This window comes from Paramacrobiotus metropolitanus, unplaced genomic scaffold (assembly GCF_019649055.1).
Source record: "Paramacrobiotus metropolitanus isolate TYO unplaced genomic scaffold, Prichtersi_v1.0 Parri_scaffold0000005, whole genome shotgun sequence".
Lineage (NCBI taxonomy): Eukaryota > Metazoa > Tardigrada > Eutardigrada > Parachela > Macrobiotidae > Paramacrobiotus > Paramacrobiotus metropolitanus.
The window spans coordinates 542,078-564,976 of NW_026570225.1; the positions used below are offsets into that span (position 1 = coordinate 542,078).

Sequence of the window (22,899 nt, forward strand, 5' to 3'; positions counted from 1 at the left end):
CACAGCACTGCCGCCCACTTCCAGCTCCGGCTCGCACGCCCGAAGGTTAAGCATTCGGCAGTGAGCAAGCTGCAAAGTGCTTGCTTTTCGAGGTTTTAAAACTAATTTGTTTTTTCGACGATATTCGAAATATCCTTTTTGGGTTGTGGAGAATTGTCGGTTTATTTGGATGCCTGGGTTTTACGGAGATTGAAAAAAATCCGACTTATGATCGAACTGAAATGCACACTGATTTGATTTATCTGAGCGCTGGCTGCAACACATCACCGCATTGTTTGACATGGGGTGATAATGGAGTTCTTCTCTACGCTAGCGATGCCAATATTATCGTTTGTGATCCGCACATTACGGTAAGTTTATTTTTCTCTAAATAAAATTGATTCAGTTTGTTTTCACATAGAATTCCGCTGTACAGGACCGAATAAAAGAAGGAATTGCTCCGGGGTTTCAAGCTCGCCACTCTCTACGAAATCATAGTGAGCCAGTGAACTGCGTCAGATGGATAAAAAATTGTGTGACAGGTACGAACGAATACAGTACGAGTTCTAAAATTGCATTGCTTAACTGAATAGACTGCGCTTTTTTGTTTCATTTCGCTCGTTTTGTTTTTTAATTAATTTTGGACCTTTGTAGGATTAGAAAATGAGTTTATTTCTGTGTCGTCGGACAAAACGTGTGTAATTTGGTCGATGACTGCTGAAAATGCTGGTGGAAATGATGTTTCCTTGGAAAATCGAAGGGTAAACCGGTAAAATATATAACAATAAATCTCAGGCGCAGGCTTTTATAATTATTGTTCTGTTGTTTTGAAAACAGATTAGATCTAAACAATCAGATTGCAATCGTTGGTATATCCATACCCATTTGTAAAATTTGGAAAATTTTATTGCTTACAGCCATAAATTTTACGAAGTGGTTTGTATTTCTACGTGCATGTTCGTAAGTGTTAAACAGTAAACAATGAAGACTGACCGCAGATTAAAAATGGGATTGTTGCAGGACTGGATTGCATATCTTCTGTTTAATCGAGTTTAATTTGTTATTTCATTATATAGTTTTCGGTGGTGCAGTTTATGGAAGCGAAAGCAGCGCTGCAAGTGGGCAAGGCGACTTACATTCCCGGCGATACATTGAAATGTCTTCTTGCTGTTGCTGATATCGACGGCGTGGTCAATTTATGGTATCGCCAAGACAAGGTTGGATTTGAAATCGTCAAAACCATTGATTTCGGGCGAACATTAATTTTGGACTTGGATTGGGTGTTTTGCCCAGTACAACAAGTGAGTTCGTATTTTTTTACGATGGGATTATCTTGATCGGTATCTCTAAGATAACTGTTTTTGGAACACTGAGTTGCGGCAAGCTAACAACCAACCCGTGTAAGACTTATTTGCGCGTCTTAAATTTTTTATGGTTTTTTTCATTTATCTGTTTTACCTTAATTTACAGTTACCCTCTCCAAGTTCCAGATAAGATCTGTAAACTTTATTGTCAATGCAGCTACTTTATATAGGCTATTTGAAACTTTAGAAAGTTTAATCTGTGTACGTTCTTTGAAGATGCATTGTTAGCTTGCGGAGGCGATGACGGAAAAATTCATTTGTCGACGCTGTGCATTAACGACAATGAAATAACGGTAAGGAGGCTACTTTTTAGTTTGATCCTTTTGGGAAGTATGACCTGTATTTCATTCAAACTTCCGCTATTTAGTTTGCAAATTTGACTGCTTTGTCGGGGCATGAAGATTGGATTCGATGTGTTGAATTTTCGGGGGTGGATCAGCTGGGAGTTATTCATTTGTTGAGCGCTGGACAGGACAGCACCATACGATTATGGACGATAAACGAAACAGTCCCAGAAAAAAAAGATGATGACGATTTATGGGCAAAGGTTAACAAGAAGGTTATGCGGCTCCCAGGTATTTGACATCTGACATTGTTGCTGTTGAATTCCTTCGACAAAACAAACAGTTTTAACTTTGTGTTTAACCGGTGTCGCATTAATGTGGGAACGTGAAGCGACACATGCCGTGACATGGGGTTTAATTGAATGCCATTAGTACTTCGTCTTCTTTCATAGGGTCCAGTGCCAATTACGAAGTCACGTACGATACACTAATTTTTGGACACGAAGGATGGATATATGGTGCTCACTGGAGTCCAGCTCGTCCAAATGGTAGAATCGACATTTTTGCTTGTTCCTCTCCATGTTTTTACTTTAATATTTGATGAGTACCATAAGCCAGAATATTTAAACTATCGTTTACAATTACGTAATACCTGCTGATTGCAGGAAAAGACGCGAGCCAACCTTTGCGAATTGTCTCGGCTTCCATGGACAAAAGTATCATCGTTTGGCAGTCTCAACAGGACACCGGGGGTGTGTGGACAGATATTGTATGCATTTCAGGCTAGCCGCAATTTTATTGAAATATTCACGGCAGGCCAGATGACTACTGGGATTGTCTGACCTAAAAATTTTGTGATCCAACAGGCGCGAATGGGTGAAGTCGGTGGGAACAATTTAGGGTTTTATGGTTGTCAGTTTGATCCCACTGGCAACTGCCTGATTTCGCACAGTTATTCTGGAAGTCTGCACATGTGGAGATACGACGAGGTGATTATTTGTTGCAGAGATATTCGGATTACCTGTAAAAAATTCATACGAACAGGAGAGTTTTCAGTTTTGTTACCGGGGTGTACTTTACAGTCAGCGGACGCATGGTATCCAGGCGTTGTTTGCGGTGGTCACTATAGTTCTGTAAATGATATCGTCTGGGATTCACGTGGACTTTATCTGCTATCGACCAGTCAGGATCAGACTACTAGGCTGCATGCTCCTTGGGTGCATACGGACGGCGAACGGTTCCAGGTATTTACATTATGATTCTAACTTTAGCTAACGTAGCACAAATCTACATACTGTACTCACAAGCACGTTATGACGGCGTCTAAAAATAAGACCATGGCTCTCAAGTCAATACGATTTATCCGGCTTTCAATAATTACTTGATATCGTTACTTTACTTTCTGCATGAAATCTTTTAGCTGAATTATGTTTTTTATTGATATATTTTTTTCATAAGGCCAGGAGTACGAGCCGGTACATACAGCAAATTTGTTTTATATTTTTTTTATTATTTTTTCAGTTTGTTATTTCTTGGTTCTCGTCGTAGGAAGAGTGGCACGAGATTAGTCGTCCACAAGTGCACGGTTATGATTTGGTTTGTTTGGCAAGCACTGGATTTTTCAGTTTTGCATCCGGTGCAGACGAGAAAATTATCCGACTGTTTGAAGCACCTCGCAGTTTCCTGGAAAACTTTTCGGATATATCGAAAGTCAATGTTGACAAAGAACTGGTAGGTCGCGCAGTTAATTTTTATTAAAGGGGTAACTCTGTGTTAGGTTGTCAAGACTGACAGAGAGGAACCGGCTTGGGCGATCACACAAACTCATTTATGGTTCTCTATTCGATGGTTCTACGGTGCAGTTGTAATTACATACCATTACTGTACTTGTTACGTTTTCACTATACGCCGTAATTTCTAATCGAAACTTCCATACTTTATGAATTCCCGATTGTTTCTTCATATTAAGGAATAAGCTTCTGTGCCGTGCTGGCTTTGCTTTGGTTAGATGCATTTGTGTGTAATATTGTTGTAATGTTTATAGCCAAATGCAGCGGAGGGTGCAGCTGTTCCTGCTCTCGGTCTATCCAACAAAGCTTTGTCGCCGGCAGAAGAGGGCCAAGGAGATCAACGGCATCCGACGGACCGGTATGCAGAATTCTCCTATGTTCCCGTGCGATCAAGTTGTAAGTCGAAGTTCACAATTTCGGTGTATCTGAAAAATTTGGAGATACATTTCTTATAGGCCCGCCACCCGAAGAAGATTTGATACAGAACACGTTATGGCCGGAAACCAACAAGCTCTATGGTCATGGTTATGAAATTTCCACTTTGGCATGTAACCATGCTGCTACCTTGTTGGCTTCTGCATCAAGGGTAAAAAAAGGTTTCAAAAATTTAATCGTAAATGCAAAGCAGTAGTTTATGGAAATATTTTCTGACATTTACACTACTTATTGCTGTAATTAAATACTTGATTCGGTACCATTTTTTGGCGGTAATAGTATGAATGAGAATAAGAATAATATCTTTATCTTGGTATGCTTAAGCATTAGCGGACACGCTGTTCGTAGGCCAACCATCCGGAGCATGCTGAGATTTTCCTCTGGTCTAAACAGCCACACAATGCTGCTGTTAGTACGTCTTGGGTGCTTTCTGGTCGCTTATGCGCACATGCTTTAACGGTCACTCAAATGTGTTTTTCCCATAATGACGATTTCCTACTGTCGGTATCTCGCGATCGTACATGGTCGCTTTTTAAACGCCAAAATGACGGTGTTCCATATCAGTTGTGCTTGCGTCCTGATAAATCCCAACAGCAAAGCCGGATTATCTGGACTTGCGCCTGGACACCGGATGATAAATATTTTGTAACAGGATCGCGTGACAAAACGGTAATATGCTTAACACAAAAATGCGTAATGATGTTGCATGATCGTACAGCCCGAAATAGTGGAGCATGTGATGAGACATATTCATTGTTATTCAGATCTTTGTATACCATGTCAGCAACAAGGATCCTGATCATCCAAAAGTAGATCTTGTTCATCGATTGACCATGTCCGAAGCCGTGACAGCTATAGATTTAGAACTTCTTTTTGGAGACGCTGAACGGTAACGCCGTATTTTGCCTTTGCCGACTTGCGATTGAGTTGTATAATCTTTTGCCATTCCGATTATTGTTCCCGATTTTGTTTTGTTTTAGATATTTAATGGTAGTTGGAAGCGATAACGGCAGTTTACAAATGTTCACATTCAACCGCGCCGGAACGGAGGAGCCGAGTCATGTTAGCAGTTTGTCCCACTCACACCACAAGACACTCAACAGAATAGCGTTCCAACCGATGCCGGAAGTCAGCAATTGTACTTTCATGAAATTTGCAACATGTGGAATGGACCGAGCAGTAAAAATTTTTAAACTGCGCAAGACCTTGTGACAAAATATTTTTCGTTGATAATACTGCTGCATCTGTATGTGTGATATTCAGTTGCGGACCTTGCGGTTATCATTATAACTACATCTGCATAGAATTTTTTTTGGTTTGTTAACTTTATTGTTCTAATTGAAATTGTTTGTTGGTCACTGAAATTGGATTTTAATTTGGGACAGAAAGGCAGAATAAGTTACCTATATTAGCCAGAGCCATAACCTTTAACAAAAACCATATGCGTTACATTTGCGCATATTTGAAGTTTAAGACTGTGAACACTGGACATTACAAATACTTTCAAATGGCAGTTTTAACGAAATTATAAGTAACCGATTACATAAACAGCTCGTTAATTACAATTTTCGGTTACAAATCACTTAATTTTCAGATATTATCTGGTTTTAGGTTAAGAGTTTGTTGAACCGGCAAGCGTGTTGAACAAAATTTAATGTATTTTATTTGTATTCAAGTTTTAATCGAGTCGGAACGCAGGAGACAAACCATGTCAGCACTTTATCTAACTCGCAGATCTCGCGTCACAAAATGCGAAACACAGAAGCTTTCCAAGGAATGCCGGAGACAACTTATTTAATGTAAAGACACGGAACTTACAACCTGGGAAGCAGATCGGGCAGTTAAAAAGTTTTCAAGGGCGCAACTCCTTATAAACTACTTTCGTCGACAAAACAGTCCAAATAGCCAACCAACTGATCTCCTGACTGCAGATCAGCAGAGAAAATCTTGAACTTATGTTTTCTTTGGAGGTGCTGGTGGGTCAATGAGTTTAATTTTTTTAGCATCTACAAAAACGAATGCCTAAGCAATCAGAACGTCAATAGTATATCACTGTAATGCACTTTCAGTACCTTTATCGCCGCGATGTTGTTTAGCGGTCTTCGCACCGGCAGCAAGTTTCGCTAATCCAGCTCCGGTAGCGGAAATATTACTTACAGTCGCCTGCAAGACACCGATATTAAGTAATTATTCGACGGCATTACTAAGCAAAAATGTCCGACATCAATGAAAGCAAGGCAACCATATCGTACCTTAGGTTCAGCGCGTTTAAAGAGTTGTGACGAACTGCTCGACGGTGTTAGGCCTGATGCAGCAGCTGATTTCGGTTTCGATGGAATAGGCACAATCTGGAAAAACAATATGTCAATAAATAACCACAAATCACTGTTACCTTCGTGAATCTTCCGCTAACTGAATACAACTAACAAGGTAAAGGTCAGGAGTAAGACACGATGGCATGTTGCCAGCGTGTAACACCTCGACTCTGCCGGCCCTGCAGACAATGTTCAACTTCGACAAACTATGTTTCGGAGCACAAAATCTCTGCCCCAACCACAACAGATACCTTTGTCGGAGACTGGGGCTTGGCTTCCGCTTTTTCTGACTGTTTCTTCTGCTTCTTCGTGCATTCGCTGCAGTAAAATACGAATCGCGGGTCATCTGGATTAACGTCAACCAGAGGCGGTTTGTGGCACAGCTGATGATAATATTTCTTGCATTCGTAGCACTTAAGCAGATCATTTCCACTCGACTGATTAGTCTCTCTGAAAAAAACGAGGAATTCTGAGCTGCAGTTTTTAGTGAAAAAAAAAAGATTCTGACTATGATATGCTATTGTAACCTGATGAAAGTAATCGAAAACAGCGATTTCAATAACTGTTAAAATATTTTTTTCTCGTTTATATTTTAGGAATGGCATCCGTAGGTGAAACAGATGCACAGTAAAGTGAGTGATATTGCACCAAATGCAAGCACCGCTACTGCGCTACACACCCGCACACAGTACACGCATCTTCGCCGAGCAAAGCGGACAGATCCGTCTCCACTTCGGTGTCGTCCACGTTGTCGCCAGATGTGCCCGACACCAGCACTTCCACAGAGGCATCATCGTCCAGCGCCGGCGAGACCGAGGCAGCCATAGTCGGATCAGAGGAACTTTTCGGACCGAGAGGAACGGGAGTGGATGACGGACTGAATTTAGGTCTTTTGGCCATCGGCTGGCCTTCGGGTTTCGTTGGCAGTTTGCTTTTCGCCGGGAAGTCCGGTTTCTTCACCACCGGTGCAGCGGGAATTTTTCCAGGGACCGCTGCTTTGGCGAGAGGAATGATTTTGGGCATCTGTAAAGTTAGCGACACATGCAAAAATCAAGGCTGCTGAGGAGCAACAATTTACAAAATAACGGCAAACGCTTTTTGTAATTAATTCCAACAGAAGTAATACCGGATTTCCGGACGCGGCGGCTTCGTCCAATTTTGAGCGCCTATCCAAAGCTTCATCCATCATGCGCCCAATTTCTTCGCCAGCTTCAGCTGCAATGGCATACAAATAATAAGTCGCACATGAAATTTATGTGTTTACAGCAAACAAAAAATGAGTCCACAGAAAACGTTACTTACGGGTATGCAAAGCGAGCAGCTTAAGGCATTTAGTGAGCCAAAGAGGCATCTCTGGAGATGGATGTGTCGGGAAATCCGGAGAAGATGCTCGGTTGGGTCGAACAACATTTTGACTCAAAGGAACTGCGCTTAGAGTTGACGGATCCTCAGTTGCCATTCCGGGTGCAGCACTCGTGATCTGCCGCATTTCTACGTCAGCCTCCATTCTAGTTATACACTCGATGAAAATTTTATTAAATTTGTATTAGAACTGAAAAATCTACACGCAGTATGAGAATGATGGAACTTATTAATAATACACTGAAAAATTACAGTGATTTATTACAAAACCCTAGCGGGGCGTCCCCCCGTGGGGACTGTTCCGAAGGACGGGTTTTATTACATAATAACTGGAAAAAACTTCTGTGGGAAGATTGCCTGAGTGCAAGCTGGACGGCTATTTTAGCGAAATAGTCTGCGGCAAGTGCAACCACCTCGCGTACGCGCATACGTGTATTAGTCTCGACTTTGGGTACGACGTACGAGTAAGTACCTGATTCCGACTGCCACTATCTCCAAAACTTGCAGCATCAGTTTTTCGTTGTCACTTCAACAAACCTTCCCAGTTAATGTTTCAGAATAGAGAATAAAATTTTAGAATTTTTTGATATTTTGAAAGTAGGTTTTTATGGAGAACCAAGAAAGTTAGTCTTGTTTTGGTTTCTCGTAGACTTAGCATAGGTCCGTCCGATGGAGGCGTTGCTTGCACCCTATGCTATGTCTACGAGAAACCAAAACAAGCATAACTTTCTTGGTTCCCCACAAAAAAACACTTATCAGAGATCAAAAGCGTCAAATTTTTCTTTCTATCTTCTGAGATGTTGGTTAGGAAGTTTTATGGAAAGGTAAACGAAAAACTAGTGCTTGAAACTTTGGATCAACTGACGATGACATTCAGTGCGTTCTTTCACTGTTCACATACATGCTCCACCTCTGCCTCTGCATCTCTGCCCATCCTGAGTTACAGCATTTCTGTCTCTCTTGAGTTTACAGTAAATTTCTCTCTATTGTCAGTAAACGTTCTGTCTGTCCTGTGTTACAAACTTACAAGTTACAATATGACTCGACATGGATCCATACCTACAGGTATATCCTCGTATATACATATATATATATATATATATATATATATATATACCCGTTGACGTATGCAGCGCTACGTCCTTCGGAAAATTTGACGTAAATCGGTAAATGAGCAAGTAAATCGGTCGATCTTGATTCTTGTAGGCATAAAATTTTTGCCTTTGACTGCCTATCAAGGGAGTTGGCTGTGGCGCGGCAACCACCAGAGGTGGCAATGAACGACTGGAACCAATGCACAGAGGATTGAGAGGAGACAGGAGAGCAACAGAAGAAAAATGTGTTGCAGTCTTGCAGACATAATCATAATCCAGACAAAGCATTTTCAGCTGGAGCTGGACAACTGGAGCTTTGGAAGTGCTTTTTTCCGTAAATTGTACAATTTTTAACAGGGTGTGCTGTGTAGACCGTACTGTCTGCATGGGGTTCAACGAGTGATTAGGGTCAACGAGTACAGTAAATATATCATATCTATATCGGAAACGGCTTTTCAGGCTGCGATGGATTCCCTACCGAAACCAACAGCAATGCAAAAGCTCCGACCATACAAGCAGAAATTTCATCCACATTTCACGCTGGACTTGCAAGCTGCCATAGCTCAGCTTAAAGAAAAAGCCGAACGAGAAGAGGAAAGGAAGCAGCAAGTGATTGGCTCGGCGGAGCCCATGACCGCTTCGTTAAATACCTGGTATTTTGCTTCGTATGAGCATCCGGAAGCGCACCGCACGATGGTGAACGACGCGGTTCGTACTGGTAATTGGCGACTTTCCGTTACATTTTTCTAGCGCTCTGCAGTGCAGTATCACTTGTTAAACGATTTCACCTTGCTGTGTTGATATTAGGAACTTTCGCGATGGCCTTCGGCCGAAATTATCATTTGTTCAAAGATAAGACGGTTCTGGATGTTGGCGCCGGAAGTGGCATTTTATCTGTCCTGGCCATTAAAGAAGGGGGCGCCAAACACGCTTATGCTGTAGATGCCTGCGGATTCATTCACGAAGCGGAACTGCTGGTGCGGAACAATAAAATGGAAGACAAAATTACCGTTATCCACAAACGGATCGAAGATCTCCAGGAATTTCCCGACGGGACGAAGGAAGTGGACGTCATCGTGAGTGAATGGATGGGGCACGCCTTGTTCAAGGAGTCTATGCTGGATTCGGTCATCGTGGCCCGGCAGCGATTTCTGCGTTCTGGGGGCTTCATTTTGCCGGATGTGTTCGTGCTGAAAGTGGCTGGATCGGCGTCTGCCCGGCACCCAGCGTTAAATCCTGCGAACGGTAAAGCAGACCATAGCGGATTTTATAAAAATAATTTTTCACGAATTGATCTCGGAATGCGTGAGATTTTAGCTGAAAAACTGGCTAATTTGATGAGAGAAGCGATGGATCAGGTGGATTTGTCGTTTCTGCTTGAGGCCGATGTCAGTTTCGCTACCAATCGTACTGCATCTTTCAAAAAGATCATAACCGATCACGCAGAGTTGAAGGTTGGTTTAACACACGGTTATTAATGAGACCTGTAATGGTGGTGAACATTGCATTTTATTATGAAACAGATTTTCTTACACTGTTTGTATATTATAATTTTCTTTTTTCGCTAATGGCTACATGTATTTTATTACGGAGTTTCATGTTTTGCATTAATTTTAGAACTTTTAGACCGTTTGAACTGCTGTTGATAATCCCATTGCAGACAGTGGATATGTACTACATCCAGCAGGACGAAGTCAAAGTCGATGCGGATTTTAGAATCGTCGCGCCCGCGCACGCGACTTTCTGCAGCTTCGTCTTCTACTTTGATGCATTCTTTGATTTACCGAACGGATGGTGCTTCTCCACCGGACCGCAGTCCCGTCCAACACACTGGATGCAGACCGTGGCGTCGTTGCCAGCCCATGAGCAATTCGAGGTGTGGCGGGATACGGTCATCTCGGGCCACATCCGGATGGAGCGAATTCCTGCTTTGACGCGATTCTGGAGTATTGCGATCGATTATACGGTGACCTGGAAAAAACGTGCTCCTCTGAACCGGTCGCGTACTTTCTACCTGTTATAAATTTGATTCTGTTACGTTCACAGTCGTTTGGTTTTATGACATATATAGCGTAAATCTTATGACCCATTCAATTGTTTTTTAACAAAAATTGCTTCCTTCTCACATCACTGACAGTGCCGGCATTTTCTTGAGTTAAAGATCTGTAACCATCTGTTAAAGTTCCGAATTGGAAAGTTATACATAGCAGGATGTGTAAATTCAACTGCAAATGCCGTTCTAGCACAAGCTTATAACATTCAAAGCGTTTTAACAATAAAAGTGGTAACGTACGAAAAACTTGGAATGGCGCGGAAGAAGTGTGTTACGTGTCTAACCGTAACTCGTAAGTACAGAAAATAGAAGGAAGCCCAGTATCTTATTCTTAAAACCGGTAAGTACGCAAACGAACTGCCAGCTGACCAACTACCGAGTTGGCAGGTGATCTGTCAGATGCCAGTCGTGGTTTGTTTCTATCGGCTGCGGTTAGTGCAAGTATTTGAATGTCGACAGTATCTAACTTTTAATATTTCTCACTATTAGTAAAGGCGAGAAAGCCAAGGCGTTGTAACGTATCGGACTAACGAGTAAGCTCGAAAGGTCGCCAAAAGAAAAGAAAATTTCCGGGCACGACCAGTCTACTGTACGTAACGCCGTAGCCGTACAGACACCTACAATTGTACACCGAAGATGCGGTACGGCAGTGGCCGTATCGATGTGGACAGCCACGTCAGCTTTTCACCGCGGCCGGTGCAGCGACGCTGCGTCAAAATTTAAATCAATCCGCGCATGGATTGGCTTCAGTGCAAATAATAATTAATCTTTGGATATTTATCTTTTCATCCTAAAGATCCAGCGTTTACGATTCGGAAGCGGATTGTGGCATACTCAGCCCAACAGGGCAGTAGGTAATATTCTTTGCTTTGACTCAAGCGCGATGCTGCATGGTTTGCATTACTGTGAAGCTGTGGATGCTGTAGGCTCTTCGCGTGTGCGCCATGGTTCGCCAGAATCCTGTCTCCAGCGCGGCTGGACCTGCTGCTGCCCAGACTAATGGCAACACTTTCACGCTCCAGAAATCCAAGGACTCTTTATCCAAATACCTTAATCTGACCACTGAACAGCAGGAAACCTATTTAAAGCTTTTAATTTTAACTGTCAGCTGTATTATGTGTAAGTGCATTTTCCTTGTTTCATGCACATCTCGATTTCTGCCCATGTTTTTTCTAATTCAAATATTTTGCAGCTTTTAGCACAAGATTGTTTTCAGTTTTGCGATATGAATCAGTTATTCACGGTAGGCATCTTTGCAGATTTTGACAGTGTTAAAACATTGCAGTTACTTATTTCTGTTTTTTCTTGTTTGCAGAATTTGATCCTTATTTTAATTATCGCACCACAAAGTATCTCGCCGAAGAGGGATATTATAAATTTCACAACTGGTTCGATGACCGTGCCTGGTACCCTCTGGGACGCATTATCGGTGGGACTATTTATCCAGGTGAGTTCAGATTGTTTGCATCGTGTTCGGTCGAAAACGTGCAGCGAGGAGCTCGACATGCTGACTGCAAATTAGTCAGTGTAAAATCACACCCTCGCAAAAGTGTACCCACGCAGAACAGACTTCTGAATGGTTGTTGCTGTTTGGATATGTTTTGTGTGGATACAGTTATTTTTTCGGTAGGGCTGATGGTGACCGCCTCAGCGCTGCACTACATCATGAACGCATTGCACGTCAGTATCGATGTGCGAAACGTCTGCGTGTTCTTCGCGCCACTGTTTTCCAGCTTCACCACCATCGTAACTTACCTCCTCACCAAGGAACTCAAGGTATCGTATTTTTTTCAATTTGTAACGGCAGTACAAGGTCGCTGCGCTGTTGTAAGTTTTTCTTTGGTTTTTCTTAAAACAGCCCAAATCAATCCAATTTTCGGTTCACTGATAAGATGAGTGCACTCATAAGATGTGTTTTTACGCAGGATTCCGGTGCCGGTTTAGTAGCCGCCGCTCTGATTTCCATCGTCCCAGGGTATATTTCACGATCCGTGGCTGGCTCATATGATAACGAGGGCATTGCCATTTTTTGCATGCTGCTGACGTATTATCTGTGGATTAAGTCAGTCAAAACCGGATCGATCTATTGGTCGACTGCGTGTGCTCTTGCCTACTTTTACATGGTACTGATATTTTTTTCAGAGATTCTGAATTCTGATACATGTAATATCATTTCGAATTCACTGTGTTTTTGCATACCCATTTATTATTATTACTTAATACCCGCTAATCTGCCGTCGCCAGGTGTCAAGCTGGGGAGGCTACGTCTTTTTGATCAACTTGATACCCCTGCATGTGTTGGCCCTCATCTTCACCGGACGATTTTCACACAGGATATACGTGGCCTACTCAACGGTAATTTGTTTTTTTAACTTCTAATTGTTTTTGGTCGCATGAACGTACAATGCACAGATCCGCCTGGTTTTGTGCCTAATCATATCATGCTAGAAAATTTTGTCGTCGAACCAAGCTTGTCACTTTCTTCTTGTTGTCAAGCGTGCCCGATTGAAACATGCCTTAATATTTTCAGGTTTACTGCATTGGAACGATTTTGTCCATGCAGATCCCGTTCGTTGGCTTCCAGCCTGTGCAGTCCAGCGAGCATATGGCCGTAAGATATTTTAAATTTCGTTTTTTTGTATATAAAGCAGCGTGTTTCTTATTGCAATTCCGTTTGGTGGTGAACTAGGCATTTGGAGTATTTGGACTTTGCCAGCTATATGCCTTTGTGGAGTATTTGCGCTCAAAAATGACCAAGGAAAATTTTGAAACTTTGTTGCGGTCAGTTGCTATGGTGTTTGTGGGCGTTATCGGTGTTGCCGGATTAATCTTATCCCTTTCGGGAAAAATTGCTCCTTGGACTGGACGCTTTTACTCTTTGTTGGATCCATCGTACGCCAAAAACAACATCCCCATCATCGCCTCAGTCTCTGAGCATCAGCCGACTGCATGGTCATCGTTCTACTTCGATCTGCAGCTCTTGGTCTTTATGTTTCCAGGTATAAACTGGAAAGAGCATGAGTCAGCGATGTTTGTTGTGCGATTCAACCGTTTCATGTAACATTTAGAAAATTTCGAAATGTTCTAACGTTTGCAGTTGGAATGTATTACTGCTTCAAGAAACTGACCGATGCCAACATTTTCATCATCATGTACGGTGTGACGAGCATTTATTTTGCCGGAGTCATGGTGCGTCTGATGCTCGTATTGGCTCCTGTTATGTGCGTGCTCTCGGGTATCGGAATTTCTTCCATCCTTCATATTTATGCTCGTAACTCCGAGCCGGACACTTCCGCTGAAAAGAAGGGGAAAAAAGGCGGAGAGACCAGTTACTGGTTCAAGAGCGAAGTGAGTTCTCTCTGATAAACTTGAGAAAAGTAGTTCAGATGATTAATTTCCGTAATTTTCCGATTATTTAGATCGGAACCGCTGTGTGTTGCATGATGACAGTTTTCTTGGCGTCATACGCGTGGCACTGTATCTGGGTGACTTCGGAAGCTTACAGTAGTCCTTCGATCGTGCTATCAGCACGTGGTGGTCATGGCGATCGGATTATCTTTGATGATTTTCGAGAGGCATACTATTGGTTGCGGATGAATACAGATGAGGTTCGTATAACAGTTTTCGTACCACACAATGGAATGCAATGCGAGAAGCACTCTGTGCCGAGATGCACCATCTCGTGTCCAATTTTTCTCCTCGCTAGATTGTTTTTAGTGGCTGTTTGACCTATTCCAGATCTCTTTACATACTAGGGAGCTGCTTATTACGAACAGGACAACAAATTGATTATCTTAGATTAAAATTGTTCTGCTTATTCGTAGGATGCGAAAGTTATGTCTTGGTGGGATTATGGATATCAGGTAAGTTTGCATTAACACAGTTCGCAGTGTGCTTTGAATTGGACTGAACCGAAAATAATAATTACAGATTACGGCCATGGCAAATCGGACTATTCTAGTGGATAACAATACATGGAATAATACACACATATCACAAGTTGGGCAAGCCATGTCGCGTCCAGAGGACAGAGCGTATAAGATAATGCAGGAACTAGATGTGGATTACGTGCTAGTGATATTTGGCGGGCTGACAGGATATTCTTCTGATGGTATGTATACCGAATGTTAACAAATTAACAGTAGTCAAGAGCAGCCAGTAATCTTTTTCACGACATTTGCAAGTTTATGATTTTGCTTTGCACTAAATTTTTGCAATTTTTTTCGGCCTTCTCTTTCCCTTGCAATTGTTTATTATTTTTTGGAAATTGGTCAGGAACTTAATGGGCTTTTCTTCCAGATATCAACAAGTTTCTGTGGATGGTACGTATCGGAGGCAGTACGGAAAGAGGTGCTGATATTAAGGAAACTGATTATTACACGCCGTCCGGAGAGTTCCGCGTTGATCGAGAAGGATCTCCCACTCTGCTGAATTGTCTTATGTATAAACTGTGTTATTACCGGTTCGGCGATGTTTACACTGAAGGGGGTGAGTTCATGGTGTTTTACTGCAGCTCTAGTGTTTCATTCGTACTCCATTTTACAGGCAAGCCTCCCGGATACGACCGCGTGCGCAATGTGGAGATTGGTAACAAGGACTTTGAACTGGATAAACTGGAAGAAGCCTTTACTTCCGAGCACTGGCTCGTGCGTATCTACAGAGTGAAGAAAATGCCTAACAGAGGAATTTGAATTTTTTTAATTCTGCCAAGAAATTGTGCAATCATTTCAAAGCATTGTCAGCTGATCGTGGGATTTGTATGTTGGTTTTATGCCGTTTTGGCGAGGGAGATTGTTAATTGTTTCTGATTTTATATTGTACGCATTGTTGAAAAAAAATTCTCAAAATATTCCATAACCTTGATTGTCCTTCAATTAGCATATTTCTCACCTCACCCGGGACCCATGTCGCCTACGTAGATTTTAGATTCCGTCGGATGAGTAATCTGCTGAGTCATTCAACACGTTAAAACATGCAGAGACGTGTTACAACGGCGAATCTGCAGTTTTTTTTCCCGCTACAGTCCAGTACAAAATTGACGTGTCCTAATGATAACAAGTCGCATTGCACGTATAGAAAGCCCGAGTCGCGCAGGGCATGGCGCCCGAACAAAAAGCGGAGTTTCCTGTTTCGTACAGTGCGTAGTATTCGTATTTATATGCCGCGCGGTGTGAGTTATTTAAGAGCATTTCCCAGGTTTATGGTTCATCAGTAATCACAAAGGGGGATTTTATAAAGCAGCGAGTTTTTTAACGCAATTTTCACTCTGCACCGTTTCTTTGCAGTTTTGTAGACGTTTTTGAATAGAAGGATATTCTTATTTGATCGACTTGCCATTACCAAAATGGCGTGGAACAGAGTAAGTTGGTATTTAAGCGCAGCTAATTGATTCTTGTGACTTTGGAGTAAGTACATATCTAGATGACTGCACTGACGGCTGTTGAATCTTCGCCGCTCTCTAAATCGCTGTGCAACTTTAGGAAGCAACCGTTTTTGTTCTGGATGTGGGTGCGGGGATGAAAGACGTAGTGGAAGGGAAAATGACTGCGCTGGAAGTCTCAACGACGTGTATGACGAGAATGCTGCACAATAAAGTGAGTTCCAGCTCGAATTATCTCGCTGATAATTATTTGCTGGATTCTTCAGATTGCTTGAGGTTTCATGGTTTGCTTATTTGAGTAGCTGTTCACGGAATCCAAAGATGAATTCGCCCTAATTCTGTGCGGATCTGAGGAAACCGAAAATCGGCTGAACAGCGATGTCGCGAATGAGCGTTACGACAACATTAAAACCGAGCAAGATCTGAAACTAGTTAGCTGGGAAATGCTGGAATCCATGGTCAACCAGGACCAGCCGACAGCTATCCAAGGCGATGGTACGATTTTAATTTTGATTACAGCTCATTGTTAGAAACAGTTTATTAGTAACAGGTTTTTTTATTCATTTTGCCTTCCATTCGGCAGTACGTAGCGTTGAATGTTTTGCAGTATTTGACGCTATTAGAGTGGCTCTGGACATTATTGAACAAGATGCGGCTGCGTCGAAAAGGTAAAGGAAAATGTCCCAAAAAAAAGAACAGCGATTTTGCATTGACTAGATATCTTTCGTTTTTATCGTTGATTTTTCGTCATACGTTAATTTTTTCCTTTTGCAGGAAGCGGTTTGCCAGCCGAAGAATCGTTGTCTTCAGTAATCTGAAGTCTCCCACCGCCTTCAGCACTTCGCAAGTGGACACGCTGGCCAAAGATTTGCAGCAGGCCAATGTCGGCGTGTTGCAGCTGATGTACGAGTGATTCGTTCATGATTTGTTGGCTTGATCTTTCACTGACAGCGCGCTGTTGTAGTGGTCGTGATCTGGATGCTGGCCCGATGGAACCGGCTGTCAGAAATGATAAAACGCACGGGAAACAAGCGAAGGGATTCAGTGATGCCGCTAAAATGATGAATCATTTATTCGAGAAACTGATTTCATTGAAAATACAGGACACAAAAGAATCCTATTCCTACGAGTGAGCATGACGATTTTTGAACCTGGAAAATGAATTTACAGCGTTCATTCTCTGAGTTTTAGTTTGCTGTCAGTTTACTGCATGGAGATATAAATAACTGCGCATCAAATATCGTATAATGCGCTTCGCATTGGATTTTCTGTTTTTACGACTGATCGTTTATGAAAGCAAAAAATGCGTTGATATTATAAATTTATAGAGATGCAGTGGCTTATTCAACGGAATTTACAACTCGTGTTGTCCGACCAACGCCATGGAAAGCCTTATTGGAACTAGGCGAAACATTGAAAATTCCCGTTGTAGCGTATTCAGAGGTGGGACACATCCTTGCGATCTGCATGGCATTAAAATAACAAAGTGCTGATTTCAGGTAAAACTAGCGGCGCCTAAGCAGACCTGGAAGAAAGCCATCGCCCAAGATGTAAATAATCCCATTCAGCAATCAGTCGAATACTTCATTCAAAAAGGGCTGCAGAGAGAAGAGATCAAACCAGAAGACGTGATTGAGGGTACGCTGTTTGTCGAAGGAATTTTGATTGATTATAATTTTTTCTTTTCTGCAGGACATAAATACGGTAGCACATTGGTTCCTTTCACAGCCGACGATAAGTTATCCATGAAATTCACAAATATTGGGAAATGCCTTAAAGTACTGGGATTTGCGTCTGCCGATGAGGTAAATGGGGTAATTTTAGTAACAAGCCATACTTAAAAGAAGTGTAGCCGAAAGCTTAAAAGAAGTAGAAGTATAGGAAATTAAAAGCGATCGATCTGTAAGAACGCAGATAACAACAAATCGCACAAAATAAAGCTTTCATGATGACATGTACGTACTTTTTGCACTGTACTTGTAACGTCAGACGTGCAACATTAATTGTGCAAAATGCAGATTGTTTCGAAGAGACGCAAATAGTATGATAACTGAATTATTCATCTAGGTGAAAAACCATCTATATATGGGCAGTGATGTTAAAGTGATGACAGCACCCGAAGGCGACCAAGCCGCTCAGAAAGCGCTATCCGGTCTGGTGCACGCCCTGGAAAAAGAGAAAGCCGTTGTTATTGCCCGGTTTGGATACAATGCCATCAGTGCCCCCAAACTGGTATCCCTTTCCCCACACATACGCGAAGATGAAAAAGAACACTTCGAAGTACGATAAAAATATCCGCGTAATGGTTTGAATTATGTTTAATGCTGAAGTTTTGCGTCATAACATCGCACTTGCAGGGACTGTACTTCCATTATTTACCGTTTGCCGATGATCTCCGTATGTTCACATTTCCATCACTGACCGACGATGATCAGAAGGATAACACGAAGCCGAACGCCGAACAATTGACTACCATGGATGCCTACATTGACAAGCTAACGCTGACAGAGTACGTTCTGCAGCGAACCCTTTTGCTCTTACCTTTTTTTAAATTACTGATCGAATTTCGTTGTATCTGCAGAGATAACGACGAATTCGAAGCTACCAGCCCAAAACAGATCAACAATCCATATCTGCAACGTTTATATTTGGCTCTGCAGTTTAGAGCGCTTAAGCCTGACGAACCAGTGCCTCCTTTAGACGAGCGTTTACTGGATAAACTCCGTATGCCAGATAGATTGGTTAAGCTATCGAAAGCGGAAGTGGAGCAGATGACAGGGTTGTTCCCGATGAAAAAAGTCGAAACCAAGCCACGATTTAAAAACGGCGGCGTTTTCCAAGATGAGTAAGTCCATATCTGTAGTCTGTACTATATCTGTATAGTATAAAAAAGATTTGAGGTGTTTTAAGTTTTGTTGGTTTTTTCGTCATGACTAGAGCGCATCCTGGTGATGACGGAAATTCGAGTGTAGTCGCATCCGATACCAAAAATGATTCCAAGGCAGCCCAGGATACGGTCAAGAACATCGGTACCATTGCACCGGCTGATGATTTCCGGGTGATGGTTAGCAAAGCCGATGATGGGCACTTTGCAAATGGTAGAACTTTCTTTTCGGATTCAACTTTCGGCTTTAAAGCTTTTCGGGTTATTCGTAGATGTTACTACGATACAGTATTAGTTTTATTTCTGATTTGTTCAACAGTGATGAAAAAGGCGGTTGCGATTATCAACCAGCTCATCTTCAAAACCTTCGAGGGATCGGTGTATGCGGATAAAGTGATCCTGTTGTTGTACGCTATGCGGGAAGAGTCTGTCAAAGTAGGCGTACGGTTTTCTTTACCGCATATACGAAATTCATGGACGTTTTACATTTTTAGCGGAATTTACCCGGTTCATTCAATGATTTCCTGCGATCTTTCAAAGATGACCTATTGGAGAAGAATTTCGATGATGTGTGGAATAAGATTGTCGCAAGTATGCGCTTAACACTGTTGTACAGACTTTTTTAATATGGCGACAGGCATGATTACTGCGGTATGTTACTCGCTGTGTGGGGATGGTTAAATACTGGCTGTGGTAACATTGTAGAAAACCTCAACCTCATATCGAAATCCGAATTGACAAGCAGCACAGTGTCATCCCACCAGGCTACAGAATTTCTCCAGTCACGCAAAGAGGTGCCGAAGGAAAAGAAGAATATTCCAGTTGCCGCTAAAGAGGACGATATGGTAGGTCTCAAAATCTCGAATGAAGATCGTTCTATAATTTTCACTTTCGGACTTCTACAAATGTATAGTAAGATAATGTGTACTCGTAGCTATAGTATAGTGTTGACCATATGCTCATGTCTCATGATATGGCTCAGATCTGTTCATGTGGATCTGTGTTTTGCAGTTCGATGAAATGTTCAGCTAAATTGGAGTCCGCCGGTTCCGTTCCAGAGTCGTTTTCCCGCTCTTCCTGTCATGTTTCATGGAGCCACTGTGAAGCAAAAAAGTATTTGCTACATACGTATTCTTTGTCTCGTGTAAAGCAGAAAATAATTTTGCGAGTCTCGTGTTTTGCGATTCGTTCGTTGCGTTAACGCTGTGAAGAAAACCATGGTTGTGGTTTCTATTGTTTTATCGGTTTGATGTTGTAAGAAAGGAATGACTTAGTATTGTATGATGTTTATTGCGACAACGCTTTAATTTGGAAGTAATAAACATTTACAATAAAATAACGTACTTTATTAAAGCTAGTATTCGCACTTTTCCTTGAAGGCGAACACCACAGCTGATATTCTCACAACGAGTACAGAAATTGACAGGTTCATCAGATATTCCCAGTAGCGCCGAGCGCGTAACATGCAATACATTATTTGGATTTTGGAAACAAATTGAACACCACCATTCGATAAATTTTTGGAATGGCGTATTTGCAAATGTCGGGGAATCTAGCAGCAAGGATGTGCACAAAGCTCTAAAAGCATCCCAAGAAACGTCACGCTGCTGTTTTCAAACCATATTTGGTTTTCACTTTCTCGAGTTGTTCAGCTTGCTTTTCCGTATCAATCTTTTTGAAAGCCTTAAAAAACAAAGCAGATTACAAAACCTAGAATTAATTACGTATAATTACGGTCTTTATCACTGCGCGTTTGAGTAGTACCTTATTAGACTGGTAATAGAGGACAACGAGATAACGATTGCACACATTGAATCCCGAAAGGTGATCACACGCGTTTTTTGCATCGAATATATCCTCATACACGACGAAGGCAGTCCCGCGGGTTTCTGGAGTGTTGCCCCTAAAAAAACAGAAAATAAAAGATTTTAGGGGAAGTGCTTATTAACAGGGTGCAATAAAACTAAGTATTTCATACAGTGCATCGACTGTGCATGGGTGTACTGTACAATTTGTTTGTGCAGCAACTGAGTATCAAGTTATCAAAACACTTAATTAATTTCTTGCATATTTCCTGCCCCGCGTTTTCTGCTCTTCAGCTTGCTTCGCTTGCTGTGTGTACCTGCTTTTATATATTCTTGAGATGACCTTGCGTAACATTGCCTAAGCGCAATGCGATGACCGTGCATCCCAGCTTTAAATTGTCAGCTGTATTACAACGTTAGACAGCTTCCGGTCAGCATTATCGCCGACACGGTCACACGGGCCAGCCTTTCCCACTAACAGCCGACAGAATAAAGATCGTGGAACGCTGACCCATTAGAACAGCCATAACCGGCCGTTGTAATACGATACAATAATTTTAAATACTACTTCTGTAGCTATGAATTACCAGCAAAAAGCGAAAATTTTTAAAGTGAATTGATCCGATAAATACTCTTCCAGAGTTCTTCCCGAGATGAGCATCGCTCACAAAAATACGTTCAAAAATTTTTTTGACTTTTTTCGAAATCGGTGTGCCTAACCGGCCCTAACGAGTAACGATAATACTGTAAACGCAAGGAGCACAATAAATGCACCTGTACAGTTTTAAGAAAGAACGAAGATTTGATAATGTCAACAGCTAATTTAAGCATCCATCCACAGTTAAAGTTGACTGCTAACGGATCTGAAAGCTGAGAAAACGTGACATGGGAATGGGGCTTAAAAGACCTCGCATTATTTGGATCCTATGGCGCTATATAAGAGCGTTCAGCCGTATTCAATTTGTGTCGAAGAAAAGGAGAGCTTTTCAGCACTCCCCTTGATAAGGATGGACACAAATACGGGGTGGCACAGTCGCCTACTTCGCGGCTCCCGTACCCAATTTTTTTCATACAAAACTGCGAAAAATACTTTTTAAACTGTCAAGTCGATGTTCTGATAAGGTCCTGAGTCCTGACCACCACGAACCAAACTCAGAGTTCACACAGCTATACCACACGACCAAAACATCATTAAACAATGATTTTTTTATTTTTAAAATTTATGGGGAAAAATCAGAAAATGTAAGCAACTTATTATTACTGCGCCTTTCACATAAATAACACCAAAGAAGCGAGCTAACGCACTACAGCCACTTCAACTTTCTTTTACTTACACTCGTATCTGCCTGATCGGTCCGTATTTTCCGAAAATATCGTACATATCTTCCGCAGATATCTTGTACGGGAGATTGCGAACGTATAATATCCTGTTGACTTCCGGCGGCAAGCGCACCTACAGCGGAAATTTGTAATAATCAAAAACTATGCAGAACGTTTACGCTAGTTTTTGCGCTGATTTCAATATGACTGCTCCACGAAATCACTACTCTTCGTTGAATAAACAACTATTCTTCGTTCATCTTTTTCGAAACTACGGAAAATAAAGACATAAAAAACCATGTTCGAATTCCCACAGGGGGAAGTACTCATTTACCTTTGCTTTTTGTAGAAGAGCCATAACGAATGATTCTTACTGCCAAACACAAGCAGGAAAGGCAGGAGATTTGCGGTGGTTTTCCAAAAGACCGTGCTTCTAACAGCACATTCTTCCAGTTAGTGTTAGATAATCAACAAAAATGGAGAAGCTTCAAAACTATGTTTACTGTTAGATTTACCAGATTGCCCCGGTCGAAACACCCTTTTCTGACAACATAAACGGCAAATGACAAACCTACAGTAATTGATTTTTGTTTTTGCTATTTTTAATTTTTTAGCGGAAGAGTGAAGAAAAAAGAGGTAGAAATCGAAAAACGTTTACAATTCGCCCAACGACACGATACGTATGGACATTCGCGTATGCGCCTACGTCGAGTTGCGTACCTAATCGTCCGCTCCTGTGATTGGTGAACATAATCCTATTTAGGCGGTACCTCTTTCAATCCAGCTGCTTTCATTTGTCTTTGCCAACTGTCACGCCTTACGGCTGCTACGCAA

The 22,899-nt window shown here is 41.9% G+C and overlaps 6 protein-coding genes and 1 non-coding gene across 14 annotated transcripts; 5 read left to right on the plus strand and 2 right to left on the minus strand.

Moving 5' to 3' along the window:
* Nucleotides 1-60: 60 nt before the first annotated feature.
* LOC129581432 (elongator complex protein 2-like) lies at nt 61-5,301 on the plus strand. The gene is made up of 16 exons (XM_055472494.1): nt 61-350; nt 416-521; nt 634-740; nt 1,056-1,284; nt 1,560-1,636; nt 1,711-1,918; nt 2,080-2,175; nt 2,293-2,396; nt 2,494-2,616; nt 2,710-2,871; nt 3,176-3,358; nt 3,672-3,813; nt 3,873-4,003; nt 4,201-4,521; nt 4,617-4,741; nt 4,833-5,301. Exons 1-16 carry the CDS (start codon nt 222-224, stop codon nt 5,062-5,064), a joined length of 2,475 nt encoding a protein of 824 aa, XP_055328469.1. The 5' UTR covers nt 61-221; the 3' UTR covers nt 5,065-5,301.
* A 229-nt stretch (nt 5,302-5,530) lies between these two features.
* Nucleotides 5,531-8,544, minus strand: LOC129581440 (integrator complex subunit 12-like). The gene is made up of 8 exons (XM_055472508.1): nt 8,002-8,544; nt 7,470-7,675; nt 7,294-7,382; nt 6,847-7,190; nt 6,419-6,617; nt 6,105-6,200; nt 5,925-6,015; nt 5,531-5,858 (listed from the first exon to the last, which is right to left on the minus strand). The coding sequence occupies exons 1-8, from the start codon at nt 8,037-8,039 to the stop codon at nt 5,806-5,808; spliced, it is 1,116 nt and encodes a 371-aa protein (XP_055328483.1). The 5' UTR covers nt 8,040-8,544; the 3' UTR covers nt 5,531-5,805.
* LOC129581439 (uncharacterized) lies at nt 8,074-10,867 on the plus strand. Of its 7 annotated transcripts, none has more exons than XM_055472502.1 (5): nt 8,074-8,126; nt 8,338-8,594; nt 8,736-9,341; nt 9,431-10,077; nt 10,284-10,867. In XM_055472502.1, the coding sequence occupies exons 3-5, from the start codon at nt 9,089-9,091 to the stop codon at nt 10,644-10,646; spliced, it is 1,263 nt and encodes a 420-aa protein (XP_055328477.1). In that variant the 5' UTR covers nt 8,074-8,126; nt 8,338-8,594; nt 8,736-9,088; the 3' UTR covers nt 10,647-10,867. The 7 variants fall into 7 exon arrangements, with proteins under 7 accessions (XP_055328477.1, XP_055328481.1, XP_055328479.1 ...); XM_055472506.1 differs by lacking the exon at nt 8,074-8,126 and having other exon boundaries at nt 8,300-8,594; nt 9,431-9,868; nt 9,941-10,077; XM_055472504.1 differs by lacking the exon at nt 8,074-8,126 and having other exon boundaries at nt 8,300-8,594; nt 8,736-8,981; nt 9,083-9,341.
* A 503-nt stretch (nt 10,868-11,370) lies between these two features.
* Nucleotides 11,371-15,525, plus strand: LOC129581438 (dolichyl-diphosphooligosaccharide--protein glycosyltransferase subunit STT3A-like). Its single transcript, XM_055472499.1, has 15 exons — nt 11,371-11,530; nt 11,603-11,795; nt 11,869-11,919; nt 11,992-12,123; nt 12,307-12,452; nt 12,602-12,799; nt 12,921-13,031; nt 13,207-13,287; nt 13,366-13,675; nt 13,774-14,024; nt 14,096-14,284; nt 14,501-14,539; nt 14,607-14,787; nt 14,976-15,164; nt 15,222-15,525. The coding sequence occupies exons 2-15, from the start codon at nt 11,621-11,623 to the stop codon at nt 15,365-15,367; spliced, it is 2,199 nt and encodes a 732-aa protein (XP_055328474.1). The 5' UTR covers nt 11,371-11,530; nt 11,603-11,620; the 3' UTR covers nt 15,368-15,525.
* Nucleotides 15,526-15,769: 244 nt separating this feature from the next.
* LOC129581437 (X-ray repair cross-complementing protein 5-like) lies at nt 15,770-20,287 on the plus strand. The gene is made up of 17 exons (XM_055472498.1): nt 15,770-16,035; nt 16,157-16,270; nt 16,359-16,551; nt 16,664-16,724; nt 16,831-16,959; nt 17,021-17,185; nt 17,385-17,499; nt 17,556-17,694; nt 17,749-17,861; nt 18,124-18,336; nt 18,414-18,565; nt 18,638-18,901; nt 18,994-19,154; nt 19,260-19,375; nt 19,435-19,531; nt 19,646-19,785; nt 19,952-20,287. Exons 1-17 carry the CDS (start codon nt 16,021-16,023, stop codon nt 19,970-19,972), a joined length of 2,208 nt encoding a protein of 735 aa, XP_055328473.1. The 5' UTR covers nt 15,770-16,020; the 3' UTR covers nt 19,973-20,287.
* Nucleotides 20,265-22,712, minus strand: LOC129581441 (splicing factor 3B subunit 6-like). 2 transcript variants are annotated; one of them, XM_055472510.1, is made up of 5 exons: nt 22,581-22,712; nt 22,400-22,498; nt 22,080-22,198; nt 20,705-20,843; nt 20,265-20,623 (listed from the first exon to the last, which is right to left on the minus strand). In XM_055472510.1, the coding sequence occupies exons 2-5, from the start codon at nt 22,421-22,423 to the stop codon at nt 20,540-20,542; spliced, it is 366 nt and encodes a 121-aa protein (XP_055328485.1). In that variant the 5' UTR covers nt 22,424-22,498; nt 22,581-22,712; the 3' UTR covers nt 20,265-20,539. The 2 variants fall into 2 exon arrangements, with proteins under 2 accessions (XP_055328485.1, XP_055328484.1); XM_055472509.1 differs by having other exon boundaries at nt 22,400-22,702.
* On the plus strand, nt 21,709-21,814 carry LOC129581505 (U6atac minor spliceosomal RNA). The gene has a single exon (XR_008689511.1). It is a non-coding gene; the product is annotated as a U6atac minor spliceosomal RNA (small nuclear RNA).
* Nucleotides 22,713-22,899: the final 187 nt, after the last annotated feature.